The sequence below is a fragment of the Cetorhinus maximus genome, chromosome 8 (genome assembly GCF_964194155.1).
Source record: "Cetorhinus maximus chromosome 8, sCetMax3.hap1.1, whole genome shotgun sequence".
Classification (NCBI taxonomy): Eukaryota; Metazoa; Chordata; class Chondrichthyes; order Lamniformes; family Cetorhinidae; genus Cetorhinus; species Cetorhinus maximus.
Window position 1 is genome coordinate 69120196 of NC_135886.1, and position 12902 is coordinate 69133097.

Consider the following 12902-nt stretch of genomic DNA (forward strand, 5'->3'; position numbering starts at 1 on the left):
GTTGAGTCCCTTGCTGTTTGTGCTATATATAAACGATTTAGATATGAATGTAGGAGGGTTGATCAGTAAGTTCGCGGATGACACAAAAATTGGTGGGGTGGTAAATAGTGAGGATGATAGCCTTAGATTACAGGAGGATATAGACGAGCTGGTCAGATGGGCTGATCAGTGGCAAATAGAATTTAATGCGGATAAGTATGAGGTGATGCCCTTGGGCAGGACAAACAAGGCACGGGAATACACTATGAATGGTAGGACCCTGGGAAGTACTGAGGATCAGAGGGACCTTGGTGCGCATATCCCTTAAGGTTGCGGGACAGGTAGATAAGGTGGTTAAGAAGGCATATGGGATACTTGCCTTTATTAGCTGAGGCATAGAATGTAAGAGCAGGGAGGTTATGCTGGAACTGTACAAAACGCTAGTTAGGCCACAGCTAGAGTATTGCGTGCTGTTCTGGAATCCGCATTATAGGAAGGATGTGATTGCACTAGAGAGAGCGCAGAGGAGATTTACCAGGATGTTGCCTGGGCTGGAGAGTTTTAGTTATGAGGAGAGATTGGATAGACTGGGGTTATTTTCCCTGGAGCAGAGGAGATTGAGGGGGGAACATGATTGAAGTGTATGTATAAAATTATGAGGAGCATAGATAGAGTAGACAGGAAGGAGCTTTTCCCCTTGGTGGAGGGATGAATAACCAGGGGGCATAGATTTAAGGTAAGGGGCAGGAGGTTTAGAGGGGATGTGAGAAAGCATTTTTTCACCCAGAGGGTGGTGGGAATCTGGAACTCACTGTCTAAAGGGTGGTAGAGGCAAATACCCTCATAACATTTAAGGAGTATTTGGATGTGCACTTGCGATGCCATGGCATACAAGGCTATGGGCCTAGTGCTGGAAAATGGGATTGGAATAGTTAGGTACTTGTTTGACTGGCACAAACTTGATGGGCCGAAGGGCCTTTTTCTGTGCTGTAGACCTCTATGACTCTATAAAAGCAAAATACTGTGGATGCTGGAAATCTGAAACAAAAAGAGAAAATGCTGGAAAAACTCAGCAGCATCTGTAGTTTCGAGTCCATATAGGGAGTTTAGAATGGCTCGCTGCATTTTACGGCCCGGTCCCCACCGCGATGGGGCTGTAGAATTCCAGCCTATGTTTCTAACAATTATCCACAAGCAACTTCACCAAGATTCTCATCAGGGATGAAAAGCTTGGTGCTTACAAGCTAGGGTTTCCAGTGTTTTGGGCTCCATCTGCTGAAGTTGCAACACTCTTTCCATTACATTCTCTATCTCTGGATCATTCAGCTTAGTCCTGGCTTCAAACTCATACAGAAGCAAAAGAGTTTCTGTTGGGTCTTTTGAGACATCACCTGCAGAGAAAGAGAAACAATCACATTGGTATCACAATGAAATGGCCATATTCAGGTCTGCATTGTTAAAATTCAACTCAGAAAAAGAACTAAATTATTGTGCTTGGAAATATTCAGGTCTCTTTGCTTCATCAGCCCAGCCCTCTAACAGCTGCATGTTCTCTAAGGGCTGAATTTTCCCCCTGTCAGGGGGGGTTGTGCACTGGCGGGCAGGAGCGAGCGCGAACCCGATTGGCGCCCCCTATCAGGTGCGTGCCGCCATTTCACGTGGGCGGGCCAATTAAGGCCTGTCCAGCGTGACGCTTGCCCGGAAGCACTGAGCGCTGCCTGTGCGGGCAGGGGGGATTCCCTGAATCAGGATTGCGCTCTTTCGTGCATGCGCGCTAAAGAGTGCAGAAATCTCCCTGAGGCACAGAGGTGCCTCAGGGAGATTTGTTTAAGTTTAAAATTTCTAAATAAAGTATTTGAAAACTTTTAAAACATGTCCCCTCTTGTGACAGTGTCACATGAGTTGGGATATATCAACGATTTTTAAAAAAAAAATTTTTTACTGAATTTTTAAACACTTCATGAAACTCATGAAACGCCCGTGGATGAGGTTCCATGAAAAATGTGAAGGCCGTCTGGGCTCTTCGACTCATTTAATTGTTTAAATTAGTTTTTAACAGGCCTTAATAGGCCTTTGACAGTTTGGTGGCCGCGTGCCCGCCGAACTGAAAATCTAAATGACGCACGATGACGTTGGGACGCCCACCCAACATCACCGTGCGTCACTTTACGCGTCGGTGAGCAGGCCCCGACTTTGCTCGCCGACCGGAGAATTCAGCCCCAAGATTTTGATCTGTTTGATATTTTCAGGCTGCTTGGTCACTGACCTGCTGCTGTGGATTTTAGTGTCGCCCAAATCTCCCAACAAACTTGAATATGCTCCTGCGCTTGAGTCAGACTTGCAATCTACAAAGACAAAATAATTATTATGGAACACATGCATTGAGATTTCTAACATTTTTACCCTTTGTATTTCAAATTTTTTCGTTTTGCAAACATTGCATAATTTCCCAAACTCCACTGGATCATATATTGCAGATAGTTTGCTTTTGTCCACAATTGTGAAATCTTTATGACCACAAGGATTTCCAGTCAATCAATCTACAGCTGGACAATACCAATCTATACAAGTTCATGTAGGTCAATGTTATGTAGGGATGGTAGGGTAGGTGGAGTGCCACAACAGTAGCTGGAGTCTGAGGTGCAGATATTGTATTGTGTGGCATCAGTGAGTTAGCTGGATACTTTGATCCAGGAGCCACTCACACCATTTGGGTTAGGTGGTGACACAATTTGGTCAGGGACAGGAAGGTGTAATTGTGAGTTAGACAGTTAAAGGGACCCTAGGTGCTATGGTGGAGGGGCCTCAACTCTTGCCCTTATCCAATACGTAAGGATTTTTGCCGTCTTTGTGGCTGAGAGAAAGTCTGCAGGCTGGAATTTATCCATGGCACCATGCCACAGGAAGCCAATCAAATTGGGTGAGCGAAAGTGAGTATGGCAGTGATAAGGGGCAGTATAGTGAGTGCATAGCCTCACAGGTAATCTCTGGATTGCTACCTGAGCCATGTGCAAACTGACATAGGGACAAATAGATTAGATAGTTAAATGCGTAGCTGAGAGTGCTGTGGGAGGTAGGGGCTTTGAGTCATTGGACACTGGCACCAGTACTGGGGGGAAAAGAAGTTATTCCATTGGGATGTGTTCCACTTAAAATGCACTTAGGCCAGTGTCCTGGCAAATTGAATAACTAGGTAAGCAGTTGGGGTTTTAAGCTGATGAGGTCTAGTTTCCCTTCTATTGCCCATCATGCCCTCTCTGAGCTCATCTTGTCCACGGGCCACACGTCCTGCTGTCTTGACCCTATTTCCACTAAACTACTGACCATTCAACTTCCCTTCCTAGCTCCCATGTTGGCTGACGTTGCTAACAGTTCCCTCCCCTCAGCTTCTGTCCCTCCCTCCTGCAGACCTACCAACATCAAGGTTCTCTCCAATTTATTTTGGGGGTGTGCAGGTGATTTATTTAAGTACACGGGCCCTTTAAATTTTTTTGCAAGTCCGTGCACACGTACTAGTTTAAAGTGGCTGACTTATGCATGGACTTTCAGGGTGCATCACACCTGCATGACATCCTGATGTGACCAGAGACAAAGGCTGGAATCTTCTACCCCCGCATGTGGGCCTGAAAATTTGGTGGGTTAGCGGATACCCGACGCTTTCCTGCCTCCACTGGAAGCAAGTCTGGGCAAGAAGGCCCATAATCGACCTTAATGGCCCACCACCTGAGTCTCTTAAGTGGCCAATTAATGACCAATTCAGGGCCACTTCTCACCTCTGCTGCAATCTTTCCAGCTCCAGGTGGGCCTGCTGACATGCGGCTTGCATGACTGGTAATACTGTGCAAGTTGCATGTTAGCTGGAGGGGGGGGTGGTTCCTCAATCTGGGCTGCTCTGTGCATGATGGACGTGGGGCATGGGGGTGGTCGCTGAATGCCACCCCTTGCCCTTGCTGCCGACCCCCATGAACCCCTTCTCCCTGTGACTTCCCACCCCGCGAGACCGCAACCCCCACCAACAGCACTTACCTTTTCCCTGGGTTGCTCTGTGATACTGAGGGTGTTGTTCCAACAGAAGCCACAAACTCCTCCATGGCGCTATTGAGTGCAAAAGCTGTCAGCCTTTGATTGGCTAGTAGCTCTTTTCGTCTTCCAGGGTCCTCAGTCAGGAGGAAGGCCCACCGCTATCCAATTAACTGCCTGACAGGCAGAAGATACAGTGGGCCCTCCTCCTCAATCAGTGCAAGTGTCTCACTGATTTTTCAGGCAACGTGCAAGACATCTACTGAGAACGGAAGATTCCACCCAAAGGCAAATTATATCTCTTCTTCCATCTCTACCAGTCTGCAGCCTTTGGTAAAGTTCATCACATCATCCTCCTCCAGTATCTTTCCACCGTCATCCAGCTGGGTGGAACTTCACTCGGCTGGTTCCATGCTAATCTAATGAAAGGTTATTAACCTGTTTATCTCTCCACAAATGCTGCCTGACCCATTAGTATTTCCAGCATTTTCTGCTTTTATTTCAGGATTCCAGCATCCACAGTAGTTTGCTTTTGTGTTACATTCTTATCTATCTAATTGTAGCTAGAAAATCGAAATTTATGGCTTCTCTTCTTATTCCTGTGGTTACCTCTGGTGTCCAAGGATCTGTCCTCGGTCCCTTATTTCTCACCTGCATGCTGCCCCCTCTATGACGTCATCTGAAAACACAATGTCAGTTCCCTATAAACTTTGGACACAGAGCTTCACCTGACCATCACCTCAACCCCTCCATTAATGGTCAGACTGTCAAAAATCCAATAAGGAATTAACAGCAATTTCCTTCAAAAAAACACTGGGAAGGCTGAAGCCACTGTCTTCAGTCCCCGCCATAAACTCCACTCCCTTGCCGACTCCATGAGGAGAATTTTCTCTCTGTCGTACAGGCTGGGCAGGAGCAGCGCGCAGCTGATCGCCGCCCATGTTCAGCTGTGCACCGCCATTTTACGTGGGCGGGCCAATTAAGGCCCGCCCAGCGTGATGCACACACGAAAGTGCTGAGCGCTCCCTGTGCGGGCGGGAGGAGGAGAGGGAGTTGGGGCCTGCCCTCTTTCGCACGCATGCGCGTGAAAGAGCACAGAAATCTCCCTGAGGCACAGCGCTGCCTCAGGGAGATTATTTTCATCATTAAAACTTCAAAAAAATAGAAAAAATTATTCAGACATGTCTGTGGATGAGGTTTCATGATAAATGCGAAGGCTGCCTGGGCGCTTTACCTGCCCGCCAACCTTCAGGTTGGATGGACAGCCCTGAGAATCAGTTAAATTAGTTAATTAACGGCCTTAATAGGCCTTTGACAGTTCAGGCTGTGTGCCCGCCGAGCTGGGGATCAGAATGACGCACGGTAATGTTGGGACGTGTGGGTGTGGTGTTGTCAGGACGCACAGCCTATATCACCGCATGCCGACCATAAGATTCAAGCCCATCCCTCTCCCTGGAAAATGTGAGGCTCAACTAGACCGTTCGCAACCTGTGTTATATATGACCCCAAGGTAAGCTCTTAACCACAAACCCAAGCCATCACTTAGATCACATATTTCCACTCCCAAAACATCGCTTGTTTCTGCCCCTGCCTCAGCTCATCTGCTCCTGAAACCCTCATCCTTGCCTTTGTTACCTCCAGATTTGACTATTCTAACACATTCCTGACCATCCTCCCACATACACCCTTTGTAAACTTGAGGTCATCCAAAACTCTGCTCTCCGTGTAGTAACTCGTACTAAATCCTGATCACTCATCACTCCTGTGCCCACTGACTTACAATGGCTCCCAGTTAAGCAATGACTCAATTTTAAAATTCCCATTCTTGTTTTCAAATCCCTTCATGGCCTGGCCCCTCCCTAATTCCTTCAGCCCTACAACTCTGAGGTATCTGCGCTCCTTTAAATTCTGGTTCACGAGCACCCTGATTTTAATCATTCCACTATTGGTGGCAATGCCTTCAGCACTGAAATTCACTCCCTAGATTTCTTAACTTTGCTTTCTTCCTTGAAGACACTCCTTAAAACCCAACTCTTTGGCCAAGCTTTTTGTCATCTGCCCAGTATCTCCTTATGTGGCTTATGTCATATATTTTTACAATACCTCTGTGAAGTACCATGGGATACTTTTATTATGTTAAAGGTGCTATATAGAAATGTCAAAGCTGCAGAGCAGAGAAAGGCTTTTGGTAAAAATAAGCAGAGTGGATTAGGAGAGGACAGAGAGCTTAGCAAAGGTAATGGGTATTAGTGACAATCACAGAATGGTTACAGATCAGAATGAGCCCATTCAGTCTGTTGTCTGTGCTGGCTCTCTGAAGGAGCAATTCACCTAGGGCCGTCCCACTGCCTTCTCCTCATTGCTCTGCACATTATTCCTTTTCAGATAATAATCTAATTCCCTCTTGAATGTCTCATTTGAACTTGCCTCCACTATACTCTAATGCAGTGCATTCCAGATCCTAACCACTCGCTGCGTGAAAAAGTTTTCTTCATGTCCACCGTTGCTTTTTTTGCCAATTACCTTAAATCTGTGTCTTCTGGTTTTCAATCTTTCCACTAATGGGAGCAGTTTCTTCCTATCTACTCTGTCCAGACCACTCATGATTTTAAATCCATCTTTCAAATCTCCTCTCAACCCTCTCTTCTCCAAGGAAAACATTCCAAACTTCTTCAAATTATCTACGTAACTGAAGTTCCTCATCCCTGGGTCCATTCTCATGAATATTTTCTGCACTCTCTCTAATACCTTCACATCTTTCCTAATGCAGTGTCCAGAACTGGACACAATACTTCAGCTATGGCCAAACTGCTGTTTATCTAGGGGAGGTGGTGACATTGTCACTGGACTGGTGTTCCAGAGACACAGGGTAATGCTCTGGGGACCTGGGTTTGAATCCCACCATGGCAGATGGTGGAATTTGAATTCAATAAAAATCTGGAATCAAAAGTCTGATAATGACCATGAAACCATTACCGATTATTCTAAAAACCCATCTGATTCACTAATGTCCTTCAGGGAAGGAAATCTGCCGTCCTTACCTGGTCTGGCCTACATGTGACTCCAGACCCACAGCAATGTGGTCGACTCTTAAATACCCTCTGAACACGGGCAATAAATGCTGGCCCAATAAAAAAAAAGTTAAATATATGTGCCTCTTGATAAAGCCTAGGATGCTGTATGCTTTACTAACCACTCTCTCAACCTGTCTTGCCACCTTCAATGATTTATGCATAGACACCCAGATCCCTCTGCTTGTTCACCTCCTTTAGAATTGTACCCTGTTTTATGTTGTCCCTCTGCATACTTTCTACCAAAATGGATCACTTCACACTTCTCTGCACCAAATTTCATTTGCCATTTGTTCGCCCATTCTACCAACCTGTCTGTGTCTTTTTAAAATTCTACCCTATCCTCCTCAAAGTTCACAATGCTTCCAAGTTTTGTATTGTCTGCAAAATTTGAAATTGTGCCCTGTACACCAAAGATCTAGGTCATTAATATATATCAGGAAGAGTAGGGATCCTAACACCCACCCATGTGTAACTTCTCTATAAACCTTCCTCCAGTCCAAAAGAAAATCTATTAACCACTACTTTGTTTCCTGTAACTTAGCTAATTTTGTATCCGTTTAACTTTGCTCACAAGTCTGCTATGCAGCACTTTATCAAATGCCTTCTGGGAGTCCATGTACACCACATCGACAACATCGTGCTTATGAACCCTCTCTGTTACCTCACCAAAAGACTCAATAAAGTTAGTTAAACATGATTTGCCCTTAATTTCATGCTGGTCTTCCTTAATTAACCTGCATTTCCCCAAAGCGACTATTAATTTTGTCCTGAATTATCATTTATAGAAGCTTCCCCACCAAGGTTAAACTGACTGGCATGTAGGTGCAGCTACAGTAGAAAACTAGAAAAAAAATTAAAGCTGAAGATACAATAGTTGAATGGGCAACACATTCACAAAAAAAAGATAAATTAATAACACAGAAATTAATAGGTTTGATCTATTAGCCATTATGGGTATGTTATTGCAATGACTGAGGGTGGGAATTAAATATTCCAAAAGTCATGGCATGTAAAAGATTAAGCAAAATAGATAAGGAAGAGGGATTGCCCTGATAATGAAAGATGAGATAAACACAGTAGAGAGAAAGGATCCTATCATGGAAATTCAGCATGTAAAATCAGTTTGGGTAGAGCTAAGAAACAACGGGCAGTGTCATGAAAATATAATAATTCTCATAGTATTACTGTATCTCATAGTATTATATTTATTATAAAGGTAGGTTAATAGTGGGGTTTGGATAGCTTGTGTGTGTGTGTGTGTGTGTGTGTGGGGGGGGGGGGGGGGGTGGGGGTGGATTTAATTGGAGACAGCTAGTCTGGAAGTTTTGAGTCAACAAGAAGCTAGGTTTGAAATGCTAAGTACATAAACATTGCTGGAGTTTTAGAATGTGAGGTGTGAGGAAAATTTGCATTTTTAGATAAATTAGGTTAGTTTAAATTTCAAAGAGATGGTAGGATGTTACACCTAGCCAGAAGAAGCTAAGCCAAACAATGTGTTTATTCTTCCCAAAGGTTACTGATAAAATTAGTACTATGAAAAGATTTATATTATGAAAAAATAAAATTCCAAAGACATATCAGAACAATGGAAATTGTATTAAAAAAAGAGAAACATGTATAAAGGAGATGATGCTATGTGCAAGAGGAGAAGGAATTCTAAGATCTAAAATGTGTGAAAAGCCTCCAGCCTCAATGCAATAGACTTTCTGTCTACAGGAACCAAAGCTGGGAAAACTTTGGATTCTCCCATCCAGGGCATTGCATTGCATTGAGTCTGTTTAAATCTATTTGGTTTTACTGTTGCCTTAACGTAAGTGTAATTGGGTTAGGGGTTTTAGGAGTTATTATAGTAGTAATTTGTAGACCTATGTATGTGCTTGAAATCTTTTCTTTTGTTAATAAATGTTTAATGAAGTTTTGTAAAACCTCAAAGTTGTGGTAATCTTATTCCTCCTGAATTTAAGGTATGCGCCTCAAAATAAAATACAAATTGCAAAATAGTTGTGAATGCATGATCAAGTTTCCCTTGTAGATTTGATCCGCCTGGCACACATCATCTGCCACATCATAACAGGCAGAAAAAACAGGTGGGATTTTCATTAGACCACCTAACAACAGTTGTAGTGTTGGGCAAAATAAAAATAAGGAACAACAAGGGGCAGGAAACATTAGTGGGAGTTGTCTATTGGCTTCCAATCAGTAGTGGTAAGGTAGAGGATGGCATTAAACCGGAAATTAGAGATGCATGTAACCAGGGTGCTACAGTAATTATGGGTGACTTTAATCTACATATAGACAGGGCAAACCAAATTAGCAATAATACTGTGGCAGGTGAATTCCTAGAGTGTGTACGAGATGGTTTTTTAGACCAGTATGTCGAGGAACTGACTAGGGAACAGGTTAGCCTAGATTTAGTATTGTGCAATGAGAAGGGGTTTATTAGTAATCTTGTTGTGCGAGGTCCTTTAGGGAACAGTGACCATAACATGATAGAATTCTTCATTCGGATGGAAAGTGAAATAGTCCGAACTGAAACTACGGTCCTAAATCCTAACATAGGAAACTATGAAGGTATGAGGTGTGAGTTTGTTTAGATAGATTGGGAAACTTCATTAAAAGGCAGGATGGTGGATGCACAAAGGCTAATAATATTTAAGGCATAAATGTATGCATTGCAACAGTGATACATTCCTTTCTGGCGCAAAAACACAACAGGAATGGCAGCTCAACCATGGCTAACAAAGGAAATTAAGGATAGTATTAGATCCAAAGGGCAGTCATATAAAGTTGCTGGAAAAAGTAGCAAGCCTGAGGATTGGGAGCAGTTTAGAATTCAGCAAAGGAGGGCCAAGAGATTGATTAAGAGGTGAAAAATAAAGTATGAAAATAATTTGCAAGGAACATAAAAGTGGACTGTAAAAGCTTCTATAAGTATGTAAAAAGAAAAAGATTAGTGAAGACAAATGTAGGTCCCTTACAGTTTGAAATGGGAGAATTTATAATGGAGAACAAGGAAATGACAGAGCAATTAAACAACTATAGTTCTGTCTTCACAGAGGAAGACACAAATAACTTATCAGAAATACTAGGGAACTAAAGGTCTACTGAGAAGGAGGAATTGAAGGAAATCAGTATTACTAAAACAATAGTGCTAGAGAAATGAATGGGACTGAAAGCTGATAAATCCCCAGGGCCTGATAATCTACATCCCAGGATACTAACGGAGGTAACCATGGAAATAGTGGATGCGTTGGTTGTCATCTTCTAAAATTCTGTAGATTCTGGAACAGTCCCAGCAGATTGGAGGGTGGCAAATGTACCCCAACAATTTAAAAAAGGAGAGTGGGAGAAAACAACGAATTACAGACCGGTTATCCTAACATCAGTAGTAAGGAAAATGCTGGAGTCCATTATAAAAAATGTGGTAACAGGATTCTCTGAAAATATCAACAGGATTAGGCAAGGTCAACATGGATATATGAAAAGGAAATCATGTTTGACAAACCTATTGTAGTTTTTTCAAGAACTAATTGGCAGAATAGATAAGGGAGAACCAGTGGATGTGGTGTATTTGGATTTTCAGAAAGCTTTTGATAAAGTACTACATAAGAGGCTAGTGTGTAAAATTAAAGCATATGGGATTGGGGAGAATAGATTGGCATGGGTTGAGAATTGGTTAGCCGACAGGAAACAGTAATTTTTTCGGATTGGCGGGTGGTGACCAGTGGAGTACCACAGGGATCAGTGCTTGGGCCCCATCTATTCACAATATCTATCAATGATTTGGATGAGAGAACCAAATGTAACATTTCCAAGTTTGCGGATGACACGAAACTTGGTAGGAATGTTAGTGGTGAGGAGGATGTTAAGAGACTTGAAAGCAATTTAGACAGGTTGAGTGTGCTGGCAAATACATGGCATATGCAATAAAACGTGGATAAGTATGAAGTTATCCACTTTGGCAGGAAAAACAGAATGGCACAATATTATTTAAATGGTGACAGACTGGGAAATATTGATGACAAAGGGACCTGGGTGTCCTCGTACACCAATCATTGAAAGCAAGAATGCAGATGCAGCAAGCAGTTAAGAAGGCAAATGGTATGTTGGCCTTCATTGCAAGCGGACTTGAGTACAGGAGCAAGGATGTCTTAGTGAGCTGTACAGGGCCTTGGTGAGGGCACACCTGGAGTATTATGGGCAGTTTTGGTCCCCTTACCTAGGAAAGGATATACTTGCCATAGAGGAGTGCAGCGAATGTTCACCAGATTGATTCCTGGGATGGATTGGGCCAATTAGGCCCAATCACTGGAGTTTAGAGGAATGAGAGGGGGTCTCATTGAAATGTATAAAATGCTGACAGGGATGGACAGACTGGATGCAGAGATGTTGTTTCCTCCAGCTGAGGGTGTCTAGACAAGGGGTCGCAGTCTCAGGATACGGGGTAGACCATTTAGGACTGAGGTGAGGACAAACTTCTTTACTCAGAGGGTGGTAAACCTATGGAATTCTCTACCACAGAAGGTTGTGGAGGCCAAGTCACTGAATATATTTAAGAAGGAAATAGATAGATTTCTGGACTCTAAAGGCTTCAAGGGGGAAGGGGAGAGAGTGGGAGTATAGCATTAAGATACAGGATCAGCTATGATCATATTGAATGACAGAGCAGGCTCAAAAGGGCTGAATGACCTATTCCTGCTCCTATTTGCTATGGTTGGAATCTTACGCTGGCGGGCTTTTACGGTCCTGCCAAAGTCAATGAAATGCCTCGACCTGTTTTACGGCCCCACTCCCACTGCAACGGGGCGGTAAATTCCGCCCTATGTTTTTCTATAAAAATAGAGTTGCATGTAACAGGATGATACAGTAATTATGGGGACTTTAAACCTTATAATCAAATCCAATTTGCAATAATAGCGTGGAAAACAAGTTCATGGAATGCATTCAAGATAGTTTCCTACATTATAGTAAAGGATCCTCTAGATAAGAGCGACCTTAATATGATGGAATTTCAATTTCGATTTGAGAGTAAAAAATGTGGGTCCATAACTTACGCTTTTAACTTAAATAAAGGCAATTCAAAGTGTATGAAGACAGAACTGGCTAAACTGGACTGGGTAAATAGATTAAAAGGTAAGATGATGGAGAAGCAGGCGCAGAACTTTAAGGAGATATTTCATAACTTTCAACAAAGATATATTCCACTGAGGAAGAAAGACTTTACCAGAAGGATGCACCATCCGTGGCTAACAAAGGAAGTTAAGGGTGATATCAAATTGAAAGAAAAATCATACAATGTTGTAAAAATTAGTGGATGGCCAGAAGATTGGGAAAGTTTTAGACACAAACAAAAGAGGACTAAAAATATAGAGGGAGAAATTGGAGTATGAGGGAAAACTAGCAAGAAATATAAAGACAGTAAAAGCTTCCAGTATATAAAAAGGAAAAGTAGCTAAAGTGAGCATTCGTCCTTTAGAGAGTGAAACTGGGGAATTAATTAATGGGAAATGAAGAAATGGCACAAGCTTTGAATGAGTATTTTGTATCCATCTTGGCAGTAGAAGACTCAAAAAGCATCCCAAGTATAGTAGAAAATCAAGAGGCAAAAGGGAGGGAGGAGCTTAAAAGAGTAATTATCACTAGGGAAAAAGTAGCGGGATGCTAATGGGACTTAAAGCTGACAAGTCTACTGGACCTGATGGCCTGCACCCTAGAGTCTTAAAAGAAGTGGTGGCAGAATTAGTAGATGCATTGGCAGCAATGTAATCCTGCTACTAAAGAAAGGAGGGAGAGAAAATAGTGAACTATAGGCTAGTTAGCCTCACACCA

The 12902-nt window shown here is 42.9% G+C and overlaps 1 protein-coding gene across 1 annotated transcript in view; it reads right to left on the minus strand.

Annotated features, from left to right (window-relative positions):
* The window catches only part of tex11 (testis expressed 11), a 201773-nt gene that overhangs the window by 31572 nt on the left and 157299 nt on the right, over nucleotides 1–12902 (minus strand). The window contains exons 25-26 of the mRNA XM_078546158.1: nucleotides 2246–2324; nucleotides 1221–1370 (exon numbers count right to left, since the gene is read on the minus strand). Coding sequence (XP_078402284.1) covers nucleotides 1221–1370; nucleotides 2246–2324 — 229 coding nt within the window. The remainder of the gene's footprint in view (nucleotides 1–1220; nucleotides 1371–2245; nucleotides 2325–12902) is intronic.